The sequence below is a fragment of the Cupressus sempervirens genome, chromosome 1, assembly GCF_028749045.1.
Source record: "Cupressus sempervirens isolate cs-2001-9-10 chromosome 1, ASM2874904v1, whole genome shotgun sequence".
NCBI classification, from domain to species: Eukaryota; Viridiplantae; Streptophyta; class Pinopsida; order Cupressales; family Cupressaceae; genus Cupressus; species Cupressus sempervirens.
Window position 1 is genome coordinate 431,073,980 of NC_143118.1, and position 27,987 is coordinate 431,101,966.

The 27,987-nt window shown below is 38.7% G+C and overlaps 1 protein-coding gene across 2 annotated transcripts in view; it reads left to right on the top strand.

Annotated features, from left to right (window-relative positions):
• The window catches only part of CDC2 (cell division control 2), a 38,903-nt gene extending 11,345 nt beyond the window's left edge, over positions 1 to 27,558 (top strand). For both annotated transcript variants that reach the window (XM_089827599.1, XM_089827597.1), the window contains exons 5-9: positions 22,436 to 22,609; positions 22,694 to 22,857; positions 22,986 to 23,073; positions 26,941 to 26,994; positions 27,160 to 27,558. In XM_089827599.1, coding sequence (XP_089683725.1) covers positions 22,436 to 22,609; positions 22,694 to 22,857; positions 22,986 to 23,073; positions 26,941 to 26,994; positions 27,160 to 27,249 — 570 coding nt within the window. In that variant the 3' untranslated portion in view covers positions 27,250 to 27,558. The remainder of the gene's footprint in view (positions 1 to 22,435; positions 22,610 to 22,693; positions 22,858 to 22,985; positions 23,074 to 26,940; positions 26,995 to 27,159) is intronic.
• The last annotated feature ends 429 nt before the right edge of the window (positions 27,559 to 27,987 follow it).

The following is a 27,987-nucleotide window of genomic DNA, read 5'->3' on the forward strand; positions in this document are numbered from 1 at the left end:
TTTAGTTTGCTTTCGTTTTTTGCTTTCTCTGGAATAGAATGTTTCTATTCTTTACGATCGTTTCCTAAGGAAACATCCTCTCATTCTTTTGTATAAATTGACCTTTCGGTCTCTGTTATTAACAAGCAAGTATTTACCAATTACCTCGTAATATGGTATCAGAGCCAAATGCTTAAATTTTTTTGTTAAAATTTATAATTTCGTCTTGAAATTATTTGTTTAAATTTTTCCAAAATTATTTCAGCTATTTTCTCCAAAAACCCGCCTAGGTTTTTCTGTCTAGAGAAATTTTGAACTCGGGTCTACAAATTGCATGAAAATTGTGGTCGTTTTGTACCATTCTTAGCTGGTATCTGAAAATCGCGATTTCTTTTGCCTAACATCCTCTACAAATTGCGTTTTTTTTACACTCCATTTTCGCATCTTCAGCCTGCGCGTTTTTGGGGTGAAAATCTGCATGTTTCTGTATCAAATCTTCATGCTCATAGCCGTCTTAGTCTGTCATCGTGCTCTGGGAAGCAGATTCGATCATTTTTTATCAAGAAATCTGAAGTTTTTTCAAGCTTTTTTCAGCTAGGGCCCTTTTTTTCGAAACCCTAATTTTTGGGGTCGAAAAAATATTTTGTTTGCAGATTCTTGGTGGGTTTTTCGAGAGCTCAACTGGGTTGTCGTCCATTTTTTCTGGGTGCCTCAATTTTTGTGCCTCAATTTTCGAGCTAGTGGATTCAGAAAACAATAGCAGATTCCTTTTGGGTTTTTTGAACTCTCTTCTGGGTCATTCTCTGATTCTTCTGGGTCTTCTGTATTTTTGCCTCGAAGAATGTGCCTTCACAGATTTTCACTGTTTTTCATTGAAAAACGTGCTATGGCATCTCTGACAAATATTCTACTCGAGCATAATTCCAAATTCAATGGTCGCAATTATGGAACCTGGAAGCAGCGCATTATCGCAATCTTCGAATATCGAAACACCGATCAACTTGTTCTGGGTGTTAAGCAGTGTCCGACTTCTCCGGGTCCTGATCAAGATACATGGGATCTGAACAATCGAGAAGCAGTAATGCTTCTCAAACTCTCCGTAGCTGATGACCAGCTTTCTCAGATTCCATCCGGCAAGACAGCGGCCGAAATTTGGACACATCTCAAAGGTCTTCATGAGACTTCCGACAAGAGCAGAGCCTTCTTTTTGAAAAACACTCTGTTTTCTATTGTCATGGATGAGTGCACCTCGCTTCAGGCACACTTGAATCGGGTTTAGGAAATCCGTGATCAGTTACTTGCCATCGGTCACAAGATGGAGGAAGAGGATATTGTGGTAATCACTCTTCGGAGTTTACCAAATTCCTATGAGCATTTTATCGAGACTCTCAACATCACATCTACTGGTGTTGATCTAAAGTTCACTAATCTCTGCACCCTGCTCCTTCAGCAAGATCGGTGGAAACAACAGTTCGGTAGCAGCTCCAGTTCCACCTCCACTGAGCAAGCCTTTGTTGCGAAATCCTTTCAGAAGGATAAGGGCAAGTTTCAGCAACCATCTCAGCAAAAGTCTTCTGCTCCAGCATCCGATGGTACCAAAAAGAAGAACATTCAATGCAACTATTGCCACAAGTATGGTCACATGAAGGTTGCATGTCGGAAATGCTTAGCTGCCCAGTCTAAGCAATCAGGTTCGCAACCCAAAGCGAACAGTGCAGAGCACACTGAGCAGGCGAAATCTGCCTTTTACGCCTTCATGGCTAAAAGACCCGCAGATCATGTGCAATCATCTGCCTGGTACATTGATTCAGGTGCCTCTCGATATTTCACTCACCGCAGAGATTGGTTTACTGACTACCGGCCTTATTTAGATTCTGTTATCTTTGGTGGTGGAGAAGAGTACACGGTTGTTGGTAAAGGCAACATTCAAATTCAGTCTGTTGGGAGGAAGCTCATATTCCTTGATGTGTACTACGTTCTAGGGATGGAACTAAATCTACTCTCGGTTAGTCAGTTGCTGTGACATTCTCCACACTTGGCAGTCACCTTTAGTTCACATCAGTGCACCATCACTGATCGGGCGACTAAGTCTACTGTTGCAGTTGGTCTTGAGGATCATGGTCTTTTGAGACTTACTGATTCTGGTGATTCTCACGACTTAGCTATGGTTGCTCGGCGATCTTCCATCAACACACTTTGACATCAGTGATATGGGCACTTAAATGTGCATTATCTCTCACAACTTGCTCGGGATGAGCTTGTTCTTGGTTTGCCAGAGATTCAAACCCAACACCTTGGAGTTTGTGACGCATGTCAGGCTGGGAAGCAACATCGCTCACCTTTCCCCAGTGGCGATTCCTGGCGAGCTTCTCAAGTCCTTCAGCTTGTTCATGCTGATATCTGCGGCCCTATGGCCACTCCTTCTGTTCTTGGGTACAGGTATTTTCTGTTGTTTGTAGATGATTTCAGTAGAAAAATGTGGGTGTATTTCCTTAAAAAGAAATCCGATGCATTTACTGTATTTCAGAAGTTTAAACCCTTAGTTGAAAAAGAGTCTGGGAAATCTATTATTACTCTTAGATCAGACAATGGGGTGGAATTTTGTTCTAATGTTTTCTCTAGCTTCTTGGATACACATGGCATTCAACGCCAGTTCACCACACCCCACACGCCACAACAGAACAGTGTAGTTGAACGTCGGAACAGGACAATCACCGAGATGGCTCGTTCCATGCTCGAACACAGACATGTTTCGAAGCGTTTTTGGGCAGAAGCAGTTAACACTGCAGTTTATCTGTTGAATCGGTCACCCACAGTGGCAGTCAAAGGTAAAACTCCGGAAGAGGCCTGGTCAGGTCGCAAGCCCAGAATTAGTCACCTGAAGGTTTTTGGCTCTCTTGCTTTTGTTTGGATCCCTGATGCTTCACGCACCAAGTTGGATGCTAAAAGTCAGAAACTGATGCTTGTTGGATATAGCAGTCTTCACAAAGCCTACCGCCTTATTGATGTTGAGACATCTCGTCTCATATACAGCCGCGATGTAGTCTTTGATGAGCAGCGAGGACCATTCATGCCTGTTTCTCCTGTTCCTGATCTAGCAGACCAGCCTATGCAGGTTCATGATTTGGGAGTTCGGCTTCCATTAGGTCCACCTGATGGGAGGGCTCCAGTAGCTCCTCCAGCTCCAGTCCTGCCAGTGATACCTGTACAGACACCTCCGGCTTCTCCTGCAGGATCACCTCGTTTTGAAGATGCTTCACCAGAGTTTGATCCAGATTCTTCTGATTAGGATCCTGCTGATCAAGCATCTCCTAGTACTACTGTTGGTCATTCTCCTCTTCGGCCTAAGTGGTGGGCTAAGACACTTGTTCATCTTCATGATGATGAGCTCATTGATGGGAGAACTGCTCAGAAAAAGAGCAAAACTACAGATTCTGTTAACTTTTCTCTTATGGCCAACATTCACAGTGTGTTTGAACCTCAAACATATTCCGAGGCTAAAGGAATTCCAGAGTGGGAACAGGCCATGCAATTTGAACACCAGAGCCTGCTGAAGAACAACACTTGGGTCCTTTCTGATCTTCCCCCAGGGAAGAAACCCATTAGTTGCAAATGGGTCTACAAAATCAAATACAAATCAGATGGTACTTTGGATAAGTACAAAGCTCGTTTAGTGGCAAAGGGCTTTTCTTAGCGTCAGGGCATTGATTATGAGGAGACCTTTGCTCCTACTGCAAAGATGAGCACCATCAGATTAGTTCTAGCCATGGCAACACAGTTTGGCTGGAAGGTCCATCAGATGGACGTAAAGAGTGCTTTCCTGAATGGTGATCTCAATGAAGAGGTCTACATGACGCAGCCTCTTGGTTTCAAGGTTGCTGGTAAAGACCATCAGGTTCTCAGATTGGTAAAAGCTCTCTATGGTTTGAAGCAGGCCCCTCGAGCATGGTACATCAAGATTGATACGTACCTCAGTGATCAAGGCTTCAAGAGGAGTTCTTCAGACTCAAATCTGTACATCAAGACTACTGATAGTGACATTATCCTTCTGGTTATCTATGTGGATGATCTGATCATCATTGGCAGTTCGACATCTTTGATTCAGGGAATCAAACAACACTTATGCCAGTCCTTTGATATGACTAACCTTGGGCTGATGCATTATTGCTTAGGTGTTGAAGTTTGGCAACAGTCTTCTGATATATTCATCTCTCAGTCCAAATATGCCAAGGCCTTGTTAGACAAATTCCGAATGCAGGATTGCAAACTTGCATCTACACCTATGGAGAAAGGTCTCAAGTTATCAGCCAAGTCTGATTCTCCTTCTGTTGATGATACTACGTATAGGCAACTAGTAGGCAGCCTCATCTACCTATCTGCTACTAGGCCTGATATCAGCTTCGCAGTCAGCTATATTTCACGCTTTATGACAGCTCCTAAGGCTGATCGTTGGATGTCAGCAAAGCGTGTGCTTCGTTATGTGAAAGACACTTCTGATTATGGACTTCTGTATTCTCGGAGTTCTAATCCTAAACTCAGTGGGTTCACAGATTTAGATTGGGCAGGCTCTGTTGATGATAAAAAGTCAACCTCTGGATATGTGTTCAGTTTGGGATCCGGTGCAGTCACATGGACCAGCAAGAAGTAGCAGGCAGTTTCTCTCTCTTCTACAGAGGCTGAATACAGAGGGAGTGTTAAGGCAGGATGTGAAGCTGTCTGGCTTCGTTGGATGCTTGGGGATATGCAGATGTCACCAGCAGGACCGACTACTCTGTTTGTTGATAACGAAGGCGTTATCAAGTTAGCACGGAAGCCAGTCTTCCATGAACGAACCAAGCATGTGGATGTTCATTGTCATTACATACGACAGCTGGTTGAAGACGGGACTATAGATCTGCAGTATGTTCTTACCACAGATTAGACTGCAGACATTCTCACCAAGGCTCTTGGTCCTGATAAGTTTGTCAAATTTAGAGGACGGCTTGGTGTGTTAGATAGATTAACCATTAAGGGAGGGTATTACAATAATAGATAAGACGTCTATTATTAGTTAATGGTTATCTTGTAAATATCTTTAGCTTTAGTTTGCTTTCGTTTTTTGCTTTCTCTGGAATAGAATGTTTCTATTATTTACGATCGTTTCCTAAGGAAACATCGTCTCATTCTTTTGTTTTGTTTAATGTTTACCACTTGCATTCTAGAATTTAGTGTTTCACACATTCTCTAAAATTAATTTGTTTTTCATCTGTATGTTTTGTCACCACTATCTATGTTGCTAGTTCTTCTACTTCAGAAAGGAATTGGAGTACACATTTCTTTATCCATTCAGTGAAGTGCAATTGATTGGGCTCCAAGAAAGCTGAGGACTTGGTCTTTGTCCACACCAACTCGCGTCTTTTGTCACATAAGAATGATCATTACAAGGAAGGGACAACAAAGCTTTCGGATGTAGCCACTGAGTGTGTGGATTTGGATGCAACACTTCATGATCTTGCTACATTCAGAGATGATGATGATGATAAGCATGGCACATGGTGCATCTAACATAAGTGGAACCCTTTTTGGTTCAAATGATCTTTCAGCGGTTGGAGATGATGATGAGAATGTGGACTTTCTTGCAAATCCTTATGATTTAGACTCTGATGCATATTAGTTGATTGAATCTTCAATTGCGAACTAAGTTTTTATTTTGTTGGAATCTTGAATAGGACCTATCGGAACTTATTGTCTAAGACAAAACTCTAATGCTGAACGAGCACATATTGATATATGAATTTTGAAATATCTTGAATTTTGATAATGGTGAAGTATCATAGTCATACTATTAAATGATTCGTTTTTGTATATTTCTTGTATTTCTTTGCATTTATTATATATATATATATATACACACACACACACACATGCTTCCTCCCACATCTGCATCAAATGTTTTTTTTCCGCATCCCATATCTGCTTCCGAGTCACTTAGTGTCATATTATAAACTAGGTTTTATTATATTTGATAAATATTAATCAGATTATAAATTAAATCTGAAAATTTCAGCAATGCTATTTCTGAGTTTTGTCCATACTTTTGAGTTTGTGAGAGTGCTACAATATTGTCTTTTTATCTGCAGTATTATTGCCATTGTATTTGCAAAAACAATTCAAAACAACTTAAACACAATAAAAACAAATCAGAGCATAAGCAGGGCTGCATGTTACAGTAATCCAAAAGGGGATAATGTGGGCTTAATGAAACTTACATAAGGGGATATTTATCCAACATCATGTTCAAATCACAAAATTCTACTTTTTATGAAATGCCAAAATCTGGCCAGAATGAGTCACGGAGGCCATGAACCATTGATGGACCTCCAAAAAGCTCAAAATTTCAAACTCAAAGAATTAAAATTCTGGGAAGACCCATTGGTCCACCACTGCTCAGCAACCAACAAAAGCATTCAAATCTACATTTTACCCAATCTAAAAAAATTGGGCAGCATATCCTCATAAAGACCAACAGTTTCAAAGTTGAATGAACATTGAACATAATGTTGGATAAATACATAGAGGATGCTATGTATGTTGGAACTAATTTTCATCATATTAAATGCTGTCCTAGAGAGAAGCATGTAAACTTAGAAATTGTTATCCATGTTCCAAGTAATAATATGAAGTCCTTGTACTAAAAAACCAAGCTTCAAGGGATATGAGTCAACTCCCTTAACATGCAAGTTGGCAGCATATGGGATGTTGTGGTGCATATTAGCTTACCTTGTAATGCCCTGCCAAGGAACCATTGGGAATAAGGGTAAAACATACATATTTTTTGAAATGTTAACATTAAACATAAGCAATAGACATAGATCTTGAGCTCAAAACCTCTAGACCAGGTCAAATGGTTGCTATATGACGTTGCATAAGCGGAAGACTAAAAACCCCAAACTCAAACAAGCAAAGGGAAAAGTCTCAAACACCTTAGACATGGTGATGTAGTACTTGCTGATGTCAGTTTTGTACCACTACATAACATATAGCAATTGAATACTTGATATGGAATATCAAACACTCAATTCCTCTCTTGAAAAGTTAATACTCATGAAGACATGAGAAAAACTCCAATGTTCTTTACACTTGTGGATACTAACTCAGTTATATCGATGTGTTTTGTTGGTAATCATGTAGGCGGCCTTATGTCATTCATTCAAGGATAACTTGGGCTCTCGTTGTGGTGGTGATGATTTTGTATGAGTGCCAGATGATGTTGATGGTGGTGATGATGGAGGGTATGTTCAAATGGCTTATGCCTTTCTAAGTTTCTTAGAATGAAATCCGACTACTCAACTACTTGCTATTCTACTCCTACTCCTATGAATGGAAAGATTAGCAAATGGATGGGGATTGAATCTGATGAAAGCTAACCAGTAGCTTTACCTCCTAGATGCAATGATTCAAGGGAAGAGACTAGTTTATCACGCAAGGCTTCCCAACAAGCTGCTAGGATGCTAGTGGCCTAGTTATAGATCCCTATCAAACATCCACTAATATCACCATGCAACTATCCATCTATTCTTACTCTCACTAACTTTCTTGAAATAAATTCTACTTTAACAACTTCAAAGGAAATCTAATTCTAACTGTTGGAAGTAGAAACCATGTAATAACACCAAGTGTTCTTAATCACCATGCAAGTCACAACAATGATAAAGAGAAACAATTTTGGTATTATCTTAGCAACAATTTTCTTCAACCCTTTACAAATGAGAGCAAATGGCCTTATATAGAGGCCCAAATTATAACCAATGGTAGAGATTAAGAGGCAAAACCAATGATCTAGATTGGATCCTAGAAACCTTAATTCGGGGTTGCCACCCCATTGGCCAATGAGAAGACGACACCTCATCAATGGACCAATAAAAAAAAAAAAAAGTGGCAACTAATGAGAAGGCACCAAAATGGTAGCCAATCAGAATCAGATACCTATTCTACCCAAGAAGAAGGAGAATTTGCCACTTGCGCTTACATCAAATGATCTTCTAATATAGTTCTACCCTTTTTATTCATCCTTTTAGCTAAAGTGATGAACTTGGCTAGCATGTTGTTGACTTCCTTCATGGGAGGGCAAAGTGTATGCTTCATCTTGAGCTCAGCCGAATTCATCATGTTGCTTGTTGCTTGCAGTATCTTCTCATGATTTTTCTCATATTCTCTCGCATATCCGATAAAGGCATTGAGGGAGGAAAGGGTGCCCAAATGTTTCTTCTTGATGGCAACTTTCCCCAACTCATCCAATCTTGATCCAAATTTTGTCTTATTGACGTTCTCCTATTGTCCACTTGAATTATCCCTTTGGTCTCTAGCCTCAATTATGCTCTCTCTTGACAGTGTTGCATTCTGTTTCTTTGCTGGAGGTTCCTGATGTTCTTTACTTTTCTCAACCTCCAAACCTCTTTTCTTGCTCTTAACTATTCTTTGCTGTTGGCTACTGCACCCACATTTCTATCCGACTGACTCCTCTGAACTTTCCTTCGTTTTCATCTTCTCATAAGTAAGGTGTACCCTTTGACTTTGTAATTTCCTTAACTTCTCATTGTACCATGACTCGATGTGCAGATCAATTGTCCTTGTAATTGCCTCCAAGGAAAGATCTTGATGATCATCCCAATCCATTAGATACAACTCTGTTTCATCCACTGTATCATAATCTTCTCTTAGTACATTTTCATCATCTTCTAGTTGATCGGGAATATCAAAGCATCTCCATCTAATTGCCCTCGTCATGTTCATTGACAATCTTGAAAAAACTAGCTTTCTCACATGAAAGTCATCTTGGGCATTGCCCCAAAAATCTTCTATAGTAGGAACACGTTTAAATGTAATTCCGTGAGATGCCTTGATAAGACATTAGGATCAAATCCTTGCCTTGCTCTATACCATCCTAGATGATAACATTCTAACTCTTTCTCTGCAGTTGCAAAGGTGACAGGATTGGGACAACTATTATTGCCAATTCCAAATGAGAAGGTAATCCTTGTCTCACCTTTAAGTTTCATCATTTTGTCATAATGCTCAAGTTGCCTAGCCAACTCCATCAAAACTACCTTGTCGGGTGGGTACCTTGGAAGTCTCTTGGGACAAATTGTACTTTCTGCTACTCTAATATGAGTGAATTGTGGAAATTGGATGAACCAACTCCCATACTTCTTAACTTTTGCTTCTGCTTCTGATGAGAGCCTCTTAACAGGTGTCCCTTGCAATATCCTTACTGCCTTCATGGCAAAGGCATCATAAAAGATTTTATAATCCTTGGTGTTGTGCAAATGAAGCTGTGGATAGCACTCATGCACCAAACATTGCTCCGGTCCATTGCCAATTACTCTTAAGGCCTTAAGTCCAGGATTTTCATATAGTCTCGCAATCAGATAGGAAAGATAGGATCCCATATAGAATTGCTTTTGATTTTGCACAGTACTAAGTTGCAACTCTAAATTTTCGCTTATAATCCTAGCCTAATCAAAACTTCTCTTTACATTTTCAATTTCATCAATAAAGAAGTACATCTAATTCTCGAATTGCATACCTTGAGCTACGCCCATGATTCGGCCGAGAAGCACAATGAGATTGCAATACTCTAATTTGAGCTTTGACGACTTGGTGAGCTTTGACGACTTGGTGACTCCTTTCTTGCCTTCGTGCAACCAATTTTGTTTTAGATGAATGAAGTAGGCCTTCCGATTATCTTGAAATAACTTAGTCGCCTAATCCATCATTACCACTGTCATGCTTTTATACTAGGGAATATTAAATGCTTCTTCAACCACTTGTCCGCCAATGTTGGCCAACACTCTCTTCCCTTCATAAAAAATGGACTTAGTAAGAATATCAAATTGGGATGCACGCTTCATTACCAATTCCGGACAAGTCAAGGTAGGAGGGAAAGTTGCTTTGTGTACAATTCCGCTCTTGTGGATCTTCTTTGCGATGGGGGATTGTCCTTCCTTCAATCTGTCCTTTAATTGTATCATGTTCATTGTACCGATATTAATATCACTTATTTACCTCACTTTCGAGAAAAAAGTGGTCTTAGGCATCATGTCTTCCTTGTCTTTTTTGGTATTCGTTCCCTTTGGGTTCTTGCATGCACTAACATCTACCATCCTAAACACTTATTTCTGCCATTTCGTTCTAAATGATATGGACTACACTTATCAATCTCCAACTTTCTTTCTATCGATGGAATCTAGCTTATTTCTGTCTCGCCAAGTCCTATCTTTACACTCATCAATCTCCAACCTTCAACCTACGGGTGGGACTAGCACTTATTTTTGCCTTTTCATTACCTTAGGATGAACTACACTTATATCTCCCAACTTCAATCTTAGGGTGGTCTAGCTTATTTTTGCCTCTCCAAGTGTCCTATCATGAAATCTACACTTATATCTCCTAGCTTCAACCTATCAATGGAATGATGAAGTGGTGGATGATGAGTGCAAGAAGAAAATAAAGGAAACGAACCAAGCGAGAACAAAGAATAGAATCCACTTTTAAATCAATCATCACCTCTAAAAATGAATAGAATTTTACCTTAAATCTGCCTTTACCAATAACTATGCCCTCTTCAAATTCGGATCAGATTTCGAAAATTTCAAGCCTCCTTGCAAATAATGATGCCCTAGCAAAAATCAGAATCTTGACCTCCTTGAAATTGCCCACATTTGCCAAAATCAAACCCTTGGATCACATAGCCTCTTTACCAACAAAATCGCCCAAATCTGGAATTTGAAATTGCAGCCTTTGGAAAGAAAATCAGACCCCAAGAAAAATTGCCTAAGCAAGAAAATTTCAGATCTGCTCCAAAATTGCCTAGGGCAAAAGTTTGCCCAAGATGGAAGAAGAAAAAAAAATGACGCCAAGCAAGGAAAATCTGCCCGAAAATACATTGTCCAAGTCTGCAAGCTGCCCTTCTAGAGAAAAATTGCACAACACATGAGGAGAATGAAGATGGAATGAGGAGATGAGAGAGGGGGTACCAAAATTTCTATGTCCCTCCAAGTTGGCCGACTTGCCCTGTAGGAGAACAAAATTAAATTAGCCCTTTATTGATGGCCCAGATTTAAATGCCATGCTAAAAATTACTTAGCTCAAAGTAAAATTAGTCCATTTAATTGTCGGTTTTGATAAAAAATTGCAAAATAAAACAAGGAAAGCCTAGGAGATGCTAAAATTTTCATTTAAAAATGTTTTAGCAATTAAAATATCATTAAAATTGAATTTAGCAAGCCAAAATCAATTTTCAATTTTAATTTTACTAATTTCTTTCAACATTTAAAAATCTCTTAAGCAATATTTCAACCAAAATAAATGCGATTTTGCAATTTAATCCAATTTTAATTTTCTAACCAAATTAATCCTTTTTCTAGCATTCAAAACTGATTTTCCAATTTCAATTTCACTATCAAAATTTCTCTTTTCACCGAAAAATTCAAGATTTTCCAAAATGACTAAATCTAAAAAATTTCATTTTGAAAATGCTCAAGCTTTCCAATTTCCAAAATCCATCTAAGCCCAATTTTTTTTGCAAATTTATCCTGCCGAATATTGTTCTAACCATCGAAAAAATGTTTTGAAATTTGTTTGGCCTAAGAATAAAATTACACGTTTTGGAAAATCAAGTTAACATCGGGTGAAAAAACAAATTCAACCACATCCCTCTTGGCTCGAAGGTGTCCAAAGTGTAAAATTTCAAATCGAAAACCTTTGGACAACTCTGAAAAATTTGCTAAGGCAATCGAAAAATTCCAAAAATCCGCAAAAATTGCCAAGGCTTGCTCGAAAAAGGGGGTCCCCAAAATTTTTGGGGCGATGGTGTGAAAACCTCACATCAATACTTTGACTCATTCAATATTACAATAATAGATAAGACGTCTATTATTAGTTAATGGTTATCTTGTAAATATCTTTAGCTTTAGTTTGCTTTCGTTTTTTGCTTTCTCTGGAATAGAATGTTTCTATTCTTTACGATCGTTTCCTAAGGAAACATCGTCTCTTCCTTTTGTATAAATTGACCTTTCGGTCTCTGTTATTAATAAGCAAGTATTTACCAATTACCTCGTAATATGGTATCAGAGCTAAATACTTAAATTTTTTCAGAAAAATTTATAATTTCTTCTTGAAGTTATTTGTTTAAATTTTTCCAAAATTATTTCAGCTAATTTCTCCAAAACCCACCTAGGGTTTTTCTGCTTGGAGAAATTCCCGAATTACGGGTTTGCAAATCGCGTGGAAATCGTGGCCATTTTTTGAAGACTCGCGTTTTTGGGGTGAAAATTTGCATGTTTCTGTATCAAATCTTCATGCTCTTAGCCATCTCAATTTGTCATCATGCTCTGGGAAGCAGATTCGACCATTTTTCATCAAGAAATTTGAAAATTTTTCAAGTTTTTTTCAGCTAGGGCCGTTTTTTTTTGAAACCCTAATTTTTGGGGTCGAAAAATTTTTTTGTTTGCAAATTCTTGGTGGGTTTTTCGAGAGCTCAACTGGGTTGTCGTCCGTTTTTTCTGGGTGCCTCGATTTTTGTGCCTCAATTTTCGAGCCAGTAGATTCAAAAAACGACAACAGATTCCTTTTGGGTTTTTCGAGCTCTCTTTTGGGTCATTCTCTAATTCTTTTGGGTCTTCAGTATTTTTGCCTCGAAGAACGTGCCTTCACAAATTTTCATAGCTTTTCATTGAAAAATGTGCCATGGCATCTCTGACAAATATTTTGCTCGAGCATAATTCCAAATTCAATGGTCGCAATTATGGAACCTGGAAGCAACGCATCATTGCAATCTTCGAATATCGAAACACTGATCAACTTGTTCTGGGTGTTACGCAGCGTTCGACTTCTCCAGGTCCTGATCAAGATACATGGGATCTGAATAATCGAGAGGCAGTAATGCTTCTCAAACTAATCGTAGCTGATGACCAGCTTTCTCAGATTCCATCCGGCAAGACAGCGGCCGAAATCTGGACACATCTAAAAGGTCTTCATGAGACTTCCGACAAGAGCAGAGTCTTCTTTCTGAAAAACACTTTGTTTTCTATTGTCATGGATGAGTGCACCTCGCTCCAGGCACACCTGAATCGGATTCAGGAAATCCGTGATCAATTACTTGCCATCGGTCGCAAGATGGAGGAAGAGGATATTGTGGTAATCACTCTTCGGAGTTTACCAAATTCCTATGAGCATTTTATCGAGACTCTCAACATCACATCTACTGGTGTTGATCTAAAATTCACTGATCTCTGCACCTTGCTACTTCAGCAAGATCGGTGGAAACAACAGTTCAGTAGCAGCTCTAGTTCCACCTCCACTGAGCAAGCCTTTGCTGTGAAATCCTTTCAGAAGGATAAGGGCAAGTTTCAGCAACCATCTCAGCAGAAGTCTTCTGCTCCAGCATCCGATGGTACCAAAAAGAAGAACATTCAATGCAACTATTGCCACAAGTATGGTCACATGAAGGTTGCATGTCGGAAACGCTTAGCTGTCTAGTCTAAGCAATCAGGTTCGCAACCCAAAGCGAACAGTGCAGAGCACACTGAGCAGGCGGAATCTGCCTTTTACGCCTTCATGGCTAAAAGACCCGCAGATCATGTATAGTCATCTGCCTGGTACATTGATTCAGGTGCCTCTCGACATTTCACTCACCGCAGAGACTGGTTTACTGACTACCAGCCTTATTCAGATTTTGTTATCTTTGGTGGTGGAGAAGAGTACACGGTTGTTGGTAAAGGCAACATTCAAATTCAGTCTGTTGGGAGGAAGCTCATATTCCTTGATGTGTACTACGTTCTAGGGATGGAACTAAATCTACTCTCGGTCAGTCAGTTGCTGCGACATTCTCCACACTTGGCAGTCACCATCAGTTCACATCAGTGCACCATCATTGATCGGGCGACTAAGTCTACTATTGCAGTTGGTCTTGAGGATCATGGTCTTTTGAGACTTACTGATTCTGGTGATTCTCAGGACTTAGCTATGGCTGCTCGGCGATCTTCCATCAACACACTTTGGCATCAGCGATATGGGCACTTAAATGTGCATTATCTCTCACAACTTGCTCGGGATGAGCTTGTTCTTGGTTTGTCAGAGATTCAAACCCAACACCTTGGAGTTTGTGACGCATGTCAGGCTGGGAAGCAACATCCCACACCTTTCCCCAGTGGCGATTCTTGGCGAGCTTCTCAAGTACTTCAGCTTGTTCATGCTGATATTTGCGGCCCTATGGCCACTCCTTCTGTTCTTGGGTACAGGTATTTTCTGTTGTTTGTAGATGATTTCAGTAGAAAAATGTGGGTGTATTTCCTTAAAAAGAAATCCGATGCATTTATTGTATTTCAAAAGTTTAAACCCTTAGTTGAAAAAGAGTTTGGGAAATCTATTATTACTCTTAGATCAGACAATGGGGGGGAATTTTGTTCTAATGTTTTCTCCAGCTTCTTGGATACACATGGCATCCAACGCCAGTTCACCACACCCCACACGCCACAACAGAACAGTGTAGTTGAATGTCGAAACAGGACAATCACTGAGATGGCTCATTCCATGCTCGAACACAGACATGTTCCGAAGCGTTTTTGGGCAGAAGCAGTTAACACTGCAGTTTATCTGTTGAACCGGTCACCCACAGTGACGGTCAAAGGTAAAACTCCGGAAGAGGCCTGGTCAGGTCGCAAGCCCAGAATCAGTCACCTGAAGGTTTTTGGCTCTCTTGCTTTTGTTTGGATCTCTGATGCTTTATGCACCAAGTTGGATGCCAAGAGTCAGAAACTGATGCTTGCTGGATATAGCAGTCTTCACAAAGCCTACCGCCTTATTGATGTTGAGACATCTCGTCTCATATACAGCCGCGATGTAGTCTTTGATGAGCAGTGAGGACCATTCATGCCTGTTTCTCCTGTTTCTGATCCAGCAGACCAGCCTATGCAGGTTCATGATTTGGGAGTTCGGCTTCCATTAGGTCCACCTGATGGGAGGGCTCCAGTAGCTCCTATAGCTCCAGTCCTGCCAGTGATACCTGTACAGCCTCCTCCGGCTTCTCCTGCAGGATCACCTCGTTTTGAAGATGCTTCACCTGAGTTTGATCCAGATTCTTCTGATCAGGATCCTGTTGATCAAGCATCTCCTAGTACTACTGTTGGTCATTCTCCTCTCCGGCCTAAGTGGTGGGCTAAGACACTTGTTGATCTTCATGATGATGAGCTCATTGATGGGAGAACTACTCGGAAAAAAAGCAAAACTATAGATTCTGTTAACTTTGCTCTTATGGCCAACATTCACAGTGTGTTTGAACCTCAAACATATTCCGAGGCTAAAGGAATTCCAGAGTGGGAACAGGCCATGCAATCTGAACACCAGAGCCTGCTGAAGAACAACACTTGGGTCCTTTCTGATCTTCCCCCAGGGAAGAAACCCATTAGCTGCAAATGGGTCTACAAAATCAAATACAAATCAGATGGTACTTTGGATAAGTACAAAGCTCGTTTAGTGGCAAAGGGCTTTTCTCAGCGTCAGGGCATTGATTATGAGGAGACCTTTGCTCCTACTGCAAAGATGAGCACCATCAGATTAGTCTTAGCCATGGCAGCACAGTTTGGCTGGAAGGTCCATCAGATGGACGTAAAGAGTGCTTTCCTGAATGGTGATCTCCATGAAGAGGTCTACATGACGCAGCCTCCTGGTTTCAAGGTTGCTGGTAAAGACCATCAGGTTCTTAGATTGGTAAAAGCTCTCTATGGTTTGAAGCAGGCCCCTCGAGCATGGTACATCAAGATTGATACGTACCTCAGTGATCAAGGCTTCAAGAGGAGTTCTTTAGACTCAAATCTGTACATCAAGACTACTGACAGTGACATCATCCTTCTGGTTATCTATGTGGATGATCTGATCATCACTGGCAGTTCGGCATCTTTGATTCAGGGAATCAAACAACACTTATGCCAGTGTTTTGATATGACTGACCTTGGGCTCATGCATTATTGCTTAGGTGTTGAAGTTTGGAAATAGTCTTCTAGTATATTCATCTCTCAGTCCAAATATGCCAGAGCCTTGTTAGACAAATTCCGAATGCAGGATTGCAAACCTGCATCTACACCTATGGAGAAAGGTCTCAAGTTATCAGCCAAGTCTGATTCTCCTTCTGTTGATGATACTACGTATAGGCAACTAGTAGGTAGCCTCATCTACCTATCTGCTACTAGGCCTGATATCAGCTTCGCAGTCAGCTATATTTCACGCTTTATGACAGCTCCTAAGGCTAATCGTTGGATGGCAGCAAAGCGTGTGCTTCGTTATGTGAAGGGCACTTCTAATTATGGACTTTTGTATTCTCGGAGTTCTAATCCTAAACTCAGTGGGTTCACAGATTCAGATTGGGCAGGCTTTGTTGATGATAAAAAGTCAACCTCAGGATATGTGTTCAGTTTGGGATCCGGTGCAGTCACATGGACCAGCAAGAAGCAGTAGGCAGTTTCTCTCTCTTCTACATAGACTGAATACAGAGGGAGTGTTAAGGCAGGATGTGAAGCTGTCTGGCTTCATCGGATGCTCGGGGATATGCAGATGTCACCAGCAGGACCGACTACTCTGTTTGTTGATAACGAAGGCGTTATCAAGTTAGCACGGAATCCAGTCTTCCATGAACAAACCAAGCATGTGGATGTTCATTGTCATTACATACGACAGCTGGTTGAAGACGGGACTATAGATCTGCAGTATGTTCCTACCTCAGATCAGACTGCAGACATTCTCACCAAGCCTCTTGGTCCTAATAAGTTTGTCAAATTCAGAGGACAGCTTGGTGTGTTAGATAGATTAACCATTAAGGGAGGGTATTACAATAATAGATAAGACGTCTATTATTAGTTAATGGTTATCTTGTAAATATCTTTAGCTTTAGTTTGCTTTTGTTTTTTGCTTTCTCTGGAATAGAATGTTTCTATTCGTTACGATCGTTTCCTAAGGAAACATCGTCTCTTCCTTTTGTAGAAATTGACCTTTCGGTCTCTGTTATTAATAAGCAAGTATTTACCAATTACCTCGTAATATTCAAAACCCTTCTTGAAGCTTCATAACTTTTCTTAAAAATATAGACCTTCCAAGGGCATAGACATCACAAATGAGCATTGTTAAGGAGAGTCTTTGCGCTCAAATGCCTCAAACACTAACCAAACTGACTCTAAACCTTCTTAAACCTTTTTCAAGCATTCTGTGACTCCTATAACTTTCCAACACAAACATTCCTAGCACTTGAAACACTCCTTGGATTGGACTGCTTGACAAACACATTCACAAAGGACACTAACAGATTTTTGGGTCAAATAAAGATTGTGCAATTGGGTCCAAGATGAATGTGAGCTGTTGAAAAGTGTTTGGGACAAATGCACATTGATGAAAAGTGCCTTAGACAAATGTACATTGATGAAATTTGTTGTGGATGAATACAGACCATGCAAATGTCTTATTTGCACGTTGGTATCCAAATTTTGCTATTTCATCCTTGAAATCGACTCATGTTGTCATTCTTGAGTCGTATGATTGGCTTGACTAGTGAGCTTCTCGACTTCATTGCAAGACCTCCTAGCCACCGTAAACCCTTGGGTGATTACAAAATAACAATCTAGTACGTTTCAGAGACGAGGCATGCAAAGTGCCCCCGAAGTCACTATGCGGCTCCTACACTCAAGGGCAAGATTGGCTAGATCTTGCACATATCGAATCCACCCTAAACTTTGTTAACTAATCATTATGGATACAAAGGAGCCCAAATCAACTAGAGCGACAATTGGACCCAATGGGATGCTCATCGGGACACTCATCGGGTTGTCTTCAAAAAGCTTGGTTTGGTTCCAAATCACTCAAAATTGTTCAAGAAGGATGATTGAGCATGAGGTGACTAAATCAACATTTGATATCTTACTAAACACTTATGTATTCTTTTTAAACCATGGAAGTGTTCCTATGTTAAACCCATGAGTCATCAATTAGAAAGAACCACAAACATGGATAATTCGTTCCTGATTCCAACACCAAGTCACACAAAAGTACCATCTACATATCCATCATATTCCTATTACATCTTTCTTTGCATTGGAGTGTTGAAATATACAAATCATCAAGTTTTACATTGTTTGAACTTTGAATCATCACATTTATGTCTGCACTCATAAGAATGAGAAATTATGAGAGAACATGAGAAGAAAGTGGTATAGTAGCCCTCTAGGGTCGATCATGTACATGTCCATTGGCCCCCAACGATGTTTGCCAATGACACTTGACCATGTGGTACTCGTAGGTCCACCCTAGTGTGCTCAAAGATAGTCACACAATTCATACAGTTTGTGGGAAAATACAAGGGGGATATGAGGCTTATACACACATAAGACACAAAATATACACATCAAGCACATTCAACTTCACAAAAAGGGAGCCACTGCAATTATCATCTAAAAACAGGTCACTACTTAAATCTCTAGAAGGTGTTAGAGTGCAAAGGAGAGAGTGTCATTGTATGTGCATATGAGGATGCACCATACACAGCTGAACATTGTCTCGTATGGATGAGAGTGACAATCGTGCAAGAACCAACATCATATGAGTGGGCATTTCTCTTTGGACAAGTCACCATGCACTCCATGTGCAAGCATGCCTTCCCACGTCACCCATAGCCTCATGATAGCACTCGTGGTGTTCTTGGGGAATCAGTTATCTTATTGTTGTTTTCCCCAAGTTAATTATTAAGTTAACACTTGATTAAAACTTCCCAATATGATGCTTGCTTGCCACTTACGGGTTAAGCGTTCGAAGCTACTGCCTAGACTCACTCTTGGACCTAACCCTAGGCTGATGTCAAAATAAGAAATGCAACATCTCATAAACATCAATCATCTTGTCTTTACAATGCCATTACCAAACATACACATGGCACACTCTTTTGTTCACAAAAACAATAGAATGGATCCAAACTGATCCCAAAATGAAATTGATATATATGACATCATGATTCCACCTAGTAATATCATGTTCAAATCACAAAATTCTACTTTTTATGAAATGCCAAAATCTGGCCAGAATGAGTCACGGAGGCCATCAACCATTGATGGGCCTCCAAAAAGCTCAAAATTTCAAACTCAGAATTAAAAATCTGGGAAGACCCATTGGTCTGCTACTGCTCAGCAACTAACAATAGCATTCAAATCTACATTTCACCAAATCAAAAAAAATTGGGCAGCATATCCTTATGAAAACCCAGAGTTTCAAAGTTGAATGAAAATTCCAACATAAAATCTCAAAAATACTTCAATTGAAATTCTGCAAAAGTCAAATGTTTTAAATCACTCTATAAATCATCCAAATGAGAAACAGGGAATAAATCAAGATTCCTACCTCAAACTTAAAGGATTCCATGCACAGCAAGAGCCAAAGCAAAACTGGGACAGCCAGTAAAATTCCCTCACATCCTTCAAGCCCATACCCGCAAAATCTTTACTCTCCAATTTTTAATTCTTCCCAAATCAATTTTCCAATCTAAAGGGTTTGAGAGCTAAAAGAAGAAAAATACTGATATTGTCCTGATAGCAACATCACAATTTGACTTGATGTGGAAAATTTCTCCTACTTATCAGAAGAAAAAAAAACTAAGTGTTGAGAGAATGAACTCTAATTCTCATTAAAAGTCACTTTTTGAAAGACCATTAAAATAATATCAAAACTACTTAAAATACCATTTACGAAATAACTTCTAAAAGGCCCCAAATACTAAGTGTTTTGCTATTTTTTTGTCTTCTGGAGCAGTTTTCAGAGGCTAAATTTCTTTCCAACACCTTAGATTCTTAAGAGTTGCTTAAATGAAAAAGAAACCACCTATAAATCCCATGACATGTCAGTGTCGTGAACATTTCTTCACTTCAGGAAGCATGTTAAATTATTATGCACAAAATAAATTATTTTATTGTATCCTTTTAATAATTATGAGGAAATCTCAAACCAGTAATTATTGAGAAGAGTTATGCTTTAATTAAAATTTCTCATTCCAGGCACAAACACATCTATCAGTGCTAAGCAGTTTCTTTTTTTAAGTCAAATGGCTTGCATATAAAGATATCGTGAGGAACATCATCTCATGGGATCTTGTAATCTGGCACCGACTTTATGGACTAACTTGCCACACTTCAGCCTTGACATATATAACAATTTTGAGTATTACATACATTTATGAAATATCTTAAGATTATTTACATCTTGCTGTTAATGATACGGAAGTTCTGGCTTCCTGTAACTTCCTTTTCAAAACTGCATTTAACTACAAGAATTAGTGCATGTATCAACTATTTAGCCTTTTGACATTATGTTTTCTTTCTCGGTAATAGATTTTTTGTTTTATTAATAAAATAAAGTGTTTTTACAAAAAAAGTTGAAGTTTTGACAGTCCACAAAGCCCCATAAACTTCCACTGAACCACCCCTTACATCTTCTAACAATTTACAGACAGATTTTCAAAGTAACCTAACCCAACACCGACATTCTTCAGAAAAAACAGGAATTGCAGCTTGTTTTACACAACAAAATTGCAGGCTGTAAGCCCTAAAACCACAGACTGCCCCCATTACATTTCATGCAGTAACAATAGTGTGAAATTTTAACAAAATTCAACTTCAAAAAAGGGTTTGAGAGCTCCTGATTACTAGCATGTTGGCTCCCCTTCTGCTTCGAATCCCTTCTCCATCAGCTTCTTGGCATTGCCGCACTGCCAACCTCACCATCCATCTCTTCCTGGGAACCTCCACCTCAGCTAACCCTAAATTACGCTTCATCTCTTTGTCCAACTGCCTTATCATTAACACTAGCTTCAAAGCCGTCCATCCTCTATGAGACTCTTTAAACTTTTGTTTATGTTTCTTCTCCTCAAATGACCAAACAAATGGAGTAAATTTCGTGGCCCCATCTTGACATGCACTAGCCACTCATCCATAAAATTCATTCCCAGCCCAGGTACTGCTCTTGCCAGCACATCCAAGTCACCAAGAAAATCTGTAGATACTATGGTTCAGAATTTGAATCATCATTTGGACATTTTCTACTGACTCACTCAACTCCAATCCCCATGGTCATTATCATGGTATACACATCCATGTTCATCCCTTTCTGATTTTTTATTTGATTGAACATATCTCCTAGAAGTAAAGAGACACTATCCACGAGTCTGGGATCCTGAATCAAAAACATTCCATCAAGCCTTTGCTTCATCAATTGTCTGTAAAGTGGGTTTTGTTGCTTCGCCACAGGTAAAAGATGTCTCCATCTTCAGACCCCTGTTTTAGACCTCTTTCCCTGGCATGAGAATAATGAGCGACAATGGGTAGATTTACCAATTTTTTGGAACATTCCCTGTAATAAATGCCTTGTCCTCCCATTACACCTTCTGTCATTTCAGCCTTCACACCAAATTTAATTCTTCTGCAACAGCACAGTGCCACCACCTTGCCTGCCACCGTTTTAAATCCCTTTCTTTTTTGTTTTTGAACAGTTACATCACTACTTAAGGTCAAATTTCTGAAGTCTTCTATTTTATTTCCCCTTTGGTTGCAAAAGATAGGGCTCAATTTGATAAGATGTCTACTTCCTCATTACCATTTCTCTTCACATGCAAAATTTGAAAATCATATATAAGAGCTAATTGACCACTAATTAGATCTACTTAATTCTATGAGTGCCACATTTGCAATGTGCCTTTGATGATTGCATTAATAATAATTTGTGAATCCTCTTCAAGATGCAGTTTTGATTCTCCTAAACAACTTGGCACCTTAATTACCAATAAAGCCACCTCTACTTCTGCCACATTGTTAGTACCATCTTAAAGTCTCCTCCCATCTAAGGCTATGGTGTTGCCCTTCCAATCTTGGATAATAAAACCTCCTCCCGATGGACCAGGATTGCCCTTTGTTGCCCCATCGAAATTTGCTTTTCCACCACCCTTCCTCAGATTTTGCACACACAATTTGCATCCGACAACAAAGACATTCACTTTACCCAACCAAGCCCATCTACAGCAGCCTTTTGACATTATTAATTCTAAGGTATTTGTTGCTTATGCATTACATGCATTGCCATTAAAGTGCTCTGTTTACACTGTACAGTGCTTCTGTTCATTTAAGCGTGTTAAAATAATTAAGCCACTAGTGCCTGCATCAATTATTCAGCCTTTTTACACTAATACTTGCATGGTATTTGCTGCAGGTTTCTTATATTAGTTGTTGTTGTAGTGCTCAGTTTACAGTGCTTTCCTTCATTCAGGTGTTAAATGAGAACAGTGGATTGTCGCTCATCTCAACCCCCATTACTTTGAGATGACAATAATAGGAAAAAATGAAATTTTGATGAGGATTCTGATGCATGTATGATTTATTAGGCCTTTCTCTTTGTATTGCAGACGTTTCTATATCAGATTCTCCGTGGCATCGCCTACTGTCATTCTCACCGTGTTCTTCATCGGGATTTGAAACCTCAAAACTTGCTCATAGACCGCCGAACCAATGCTTTGAAACTTGCAGACTTTGGACTTGCAAGGGCATTTGGAATTCCAGTGAGGACCTTTACTCATGAGGTAAACATTGTACACATGGTTTATGTGGCCTTTTAAAGTTAATTTTCCATGTGTGCAAAAAGTTAATATAGTAGTTATTGTCAGGTGGTTACTTTATGGTACCGTGCACCAGAAATTTTATTGGGGTCTCGACATTATTCAACTCCTGTTGATGTTTGGTCTGTGGGTTGTATATTTGCGGAAATGGTAAATCAACGACCACTTTTTCCTGGGGACTCAGAGATTGACGAACTCTTTAAGATTTTCAGGTGAGAGTCAGACTTGTGTGTTACATATTTTTGGATAAAGATTTTCTCATGCTATTTGGAAGGGATCGACCTTTTTATGCTCATGTGTATGTCTGAAGAATTACATTATTTTATTACGCTTTTCTAAGGGTGCTAGGAACACCAAATGAAGAAACATGGCCTGGAGTAACCTCTCTACCAGACTTCAAATCAGCTTTTCCAAAGTGGCCTCCCAAGGTATTTTATCCTTAGCGCACTAATGTAATTTTATTAATATATATAAATTAGCTTTCTGCCTGTGTGTTTTTAATTTTGCCCTTTTACTTGTGCTAGCCTTGTTTAACCAGTTCATATCATTAAACGTTTAGATAGTCCTCATTAATGATAAGTGTAAACATGTGGTTTTGGCAACAATCTTGTAACTCTATCATAGGTTCTAAAAGATAATAAGTAGGAGGTGAGACACAATGAGTATCACATCTACCTAGATGCAAGTAAAGGCCAATGATGAAACAAGTGACTAAATATAACAAATATGAAAAGCTTATAGGTCTGTGTGGAGGAATCATCACCCAGTCATGTCTGAAGAGGGGAGGTTCCTTGATGTTGACTATCATAAAGGTACAATTAATTTTGGACTCTGATCAAAATTATCATAATTTTCACCAAATGATAAATAAGCAACCAAACTCATGACATCAGCAATACATATCTTTACAATGTGCATAAAGAGATGATCAAAAGGTTCGTTCATATCAACTCTCTGGAATATTTGAGGATTTCGCTATGCGTGTGTAATGCTCAATATTAAGAATGTCAGTGCCTTGTAGGAGTTGGTCACATTCATTTATGAAATGTTTCAGTGCGTTTAGGAGTAGACTAAATCATCTAATGCCATTTATGTGGTTACTTATTGTGGGTGGCCTTTTTGTCATCTCTTTTTGTGCAAGCACATGTTTTGTCCACTGGCTTGTGATATATATCTGTTAACTGTGGTGGGCTTAGTGATTCTATATTTTAATAGCTGGTACTAGTTTAGGTTCTGGTGTTGTATTTGATGTATTGCCATGTTAAACCAAATTTCTGGGACAGATACAACAGGATAGGTGGACATGCTTCTGAGATGGATCTTTTTGAAGGTTATATTTGAGAGGGCAGGGGGCTGGTGAAAATTAAAAAATATAGAAAAAATTTCAAATATTCATATGATAAAATTGAACGAGCTATGCTAGTGAGTTAGAAGCTGTGAGTGAGTTGTGGGAGGAAGGTGGCTAATCTAAGACATGGTTAATTTATATGAATGCCCATTGATTATAGCTTTTTCTCCATATAAGTTATAACGTTTGTGTGGCATCAATACATTCTGACACTGTTTTATTGGCTTCCAATACTACTTGATTCAATCAGTTAATATGTTTACATTACTATCAAGAATGATTATCAATACTGCTGTAGTTTATCACTGAAATGAATACACAGGTCCATTTTCATTAATTTTCTGTTAGCTTCTGCTCAATCTTCTACCACTAGAGAGCTCAATCCTCTTCAATCTTAAAAACAACGAGTTATAATAAACTCCATAGACATGAAATTCTTGATCTTGATAGCTGTAAATAGAAGGTAACTTGCTTACCTTACAGAAGGTTAAGTCATTTTGGGACTCAAGTGTAATGACCCGTACCAATAGGCCACTAAACAAAACCCTAAATTTAATACACAGCTTAAGTATATTGCTGAAATAAGGAAATAATAGTGTCAATGTATTCATGCAATGAAAACCAAATATTTTTACAAATGATATGTCAATTTTCAGCACTGAAACATTATGACCTGGCACATTACAGATAACCCTAACTGGCTGTATACAATTGAGAATTTATTACAACTACAAACTGAAATGAGAACTTGGATTGATCAGATACTGGAGACTGACTGCTGAAGATGATATGGTGAAATTGCAACTCCACTTGAAACTCCAAATGAGCAATTAAGCACAAGTGAAAGGACTGAAATATCTTTCCCACGGCTGCAATAATTCAGGTGATCTCTCAGACCCTCAAAATTGCGTACCAATTGAGAGTTTTCGTTCTCAATGGCCAATTGTGACTACTTGCAGAAACCTTAGGCTCCACAACGCACAAGCAAAAATCAATAATAAATCTCGATGATAGGCAATGAGCCCTCAATGCCTATTTATTTATTTATTTTTCGATAGGTCGGCCTCCTTTTTATTTATTCATCGCTTCTTCCAGCAACCTCTAGAAGATTGTTTTATTTAATGATTTTATAAAATATCACTTTATTGAGTTAATTAAATATAAAGTTATCTTGTAATATATTTTTATTGATAACTTTATAAATAATTTAACTCCTCCAAAAAACGGGGAGATTACATCAAGTCAAACAATAGGAACCATGTTCATATGGGGCATCGGTCATTAGCTTAGATACCGATACTTGCTTGGAATGACGATACTGAAGCGGAGGCATGCAGAAGCTTGGAGGCGGAAGGGTTCCCTGTGGATGCCACCAGGATGCCACTCACAGGCACCCAGATGCAGACAGATGCCTGTTTCAGGCATTCGGATGCATCCGGGTGCCTGTGAGTGGCATCCAGGTGGGCACCTGGGAGCTTCCGTCAACATCCACGCAGAAAAAGTAAATTTTGAAACTGGCACTAGATTGTAGTCTGCTTTAGAAGAAATGTGTTTCTGTTGTGTTATTTGTTTTGTCCTAGCCTTCTTATGAAAATAAATGAGAGGTGACAAATGCTGAATCATTTGCTTTAGTTGTTTGTTGAAAATCACAACGAACAGAAAGTGCAAACCTGGCTATCCATTAACAGCCATCTTTACAATTGCCTAGTCCCTCTACCTTACCAACAATATGAATAGATTTGGACTATTTGTTTCTGATGAGCTTCTTTTCAAGGATCTCCAACTACATGCCGAGCTATATATTTTAATAATATTTCGCTGCATGCTGATTTTCCTTTGGGTATTTTTGATTTTGTAGTTTGGAGTCTAGAACTTGAGTGAATTTCAATGTGAATATTTGTGCCTATGAAGTTATAATTTGAAGTTTGAACTATTTAATTGACATGAAATATCTTGAATCTTGAATTTTGATTCTTGATCAATGGTCAAGTATCATATGATACTATCAGATGATGTATGCTTGTATATTTCTTAGTTTCTCAATTCTTGTATTTATAAGTTTCTTAAATTCTTTACACACACACACACGTTTCCAAACGCATCCATACCATTTTTTTTCCCGCATACTGTATCCACTTCCTTCATCCACTTCTGTATCTGCATTTGAATCGGTAACTTAGGTCATTAGTACTGCCCAATAAGAGGCAAAACTGAGTCCAAATGAGGATCCTCTCTGCACGTTAAAAGGTAATCACAATATTTTCTTTAGAATTTAAGTTTTTCTGGAATGTGAGATCTTTTGAAACCAAAAAAAGTTGGTTTTATTATTGACTGGGCTACAGGTGACGGCAATGCTGTTTCCTCCTGTTTCTGGACTTTTTTTTTGATGTCCTGGGGATGTTTTGTATATTTTCTGCAAATTGGGGATAGCTGTGGGATGTGTTTCGAACCATTCACGGTGTCTCTAATTGATTTTGGTAGGGGACAGGTGTTAAAATGCAGGTGACACGTCCTCAGAGTAAACAGGTGTATTGGTGTTATAATTATGTTCACGTTATTGTCAATTCATGTTCTTGGATTGGCTGATGCATTGTGCTTCTGATATAAGTTATAAAACACAAATATGATAACTGCTTATCAATAAAGATGAGCCTTCTAGGTTTATTCTTTTTAAAATTATTTATATTCTTGATTTGACTTTTCAGAAGTAGTAATTCTAAAGATAAATGCATAAAATAACCATATTATAATTTATTTTTGGATATTATATCTTTCTGTCACATAAATACTGTGAAGTTTCTAAAGTACTAGTATTCAACGCTTAATTCTATGAGTAGTTTGATGAGACATCTCACATATTTTGCAATCCTTTCTAAATGAAATTGATTTCTGTGGAATTGTGCTATACAGTAAGCATGTCATTCACTCTTTGTTCTGGGTCTTACAGGATTTGGCAAGTATTGTCCCAGGGCTCGAGCCAACTGGAGTTGATCTTCTTTCTGTAAGAACAAGCACTTTTGTTGTTTGAAGCTGTTTAATATCAGTCACTTGTAATATTATTATATTTATCATCATTTGAATAAGTTGATATGATGTTGAATAGTAATTTGCTTATTTGTGACTATTTTTGCTTCATTTATATTCTCCAATTAACAATGTACTGCAGAAAATGTTGTGCTTGGAGCCCAGCAGACGCATCACTGCTCGAAGTGCTCTCGAGCATGAATATTTCAAGGATCTAGGTTTTGTACCGTGAACTACCTGTATATTAACTCTGATCAAAAAGATTGTTGGGGAATTGTATTGTAGTTTTGTTTCGATGATGAGTTGTGTTAGAGACTGGTATGTTAGATATAGACATGTATGAGTACCAGGATTGGTTGTCATTTTGGTTTTCTTCCACGTTTGTTAAGGATGTGCACCTTGTGTATTTCTGATTTGGTGTGACTGGTTATGATTTCTCAGCCCTTGAAGAGGGCAGGGCAGAACTTGACCCATAAAACATATTGTTTTGAATCAGCAACAAAAGCCAACATATAATGTTCAATGTTGTCTTTTTTATGGATGATTTTTGCATGATCAAATTATGAGATGAAAAATATGTTTTGTGCCCTGCCAGAATGCTGTGATCTTTTCTGTTATGATATTCATGTTTAATGCAAGGTAGGTTTGTTTATTAATAACTCAAGAGCATCTATCTTGCAACTGTGCAACATATGCATGAAAATATCGTTATGAATTATTTGTCATTTCTGGAAGTCTTCGTGCTAGTAATTTATGGTTATGCTTAACTCACTTTTAAGGTTATCGTTGGTAATTTTACTTTGTTCGCTTAGAAAATGTTGAGTTTTTAATCACTTCAATTCAAGCAAAATCATTTATTATGAAAATGCAGATGCATATAGAAAGTTTTTGTGACCTTGTATTGAAATCAATTGTAGATTGAATTGATCTCCAACGGTTATATCCAGTCTAATTGTCTTATTAAAAATAA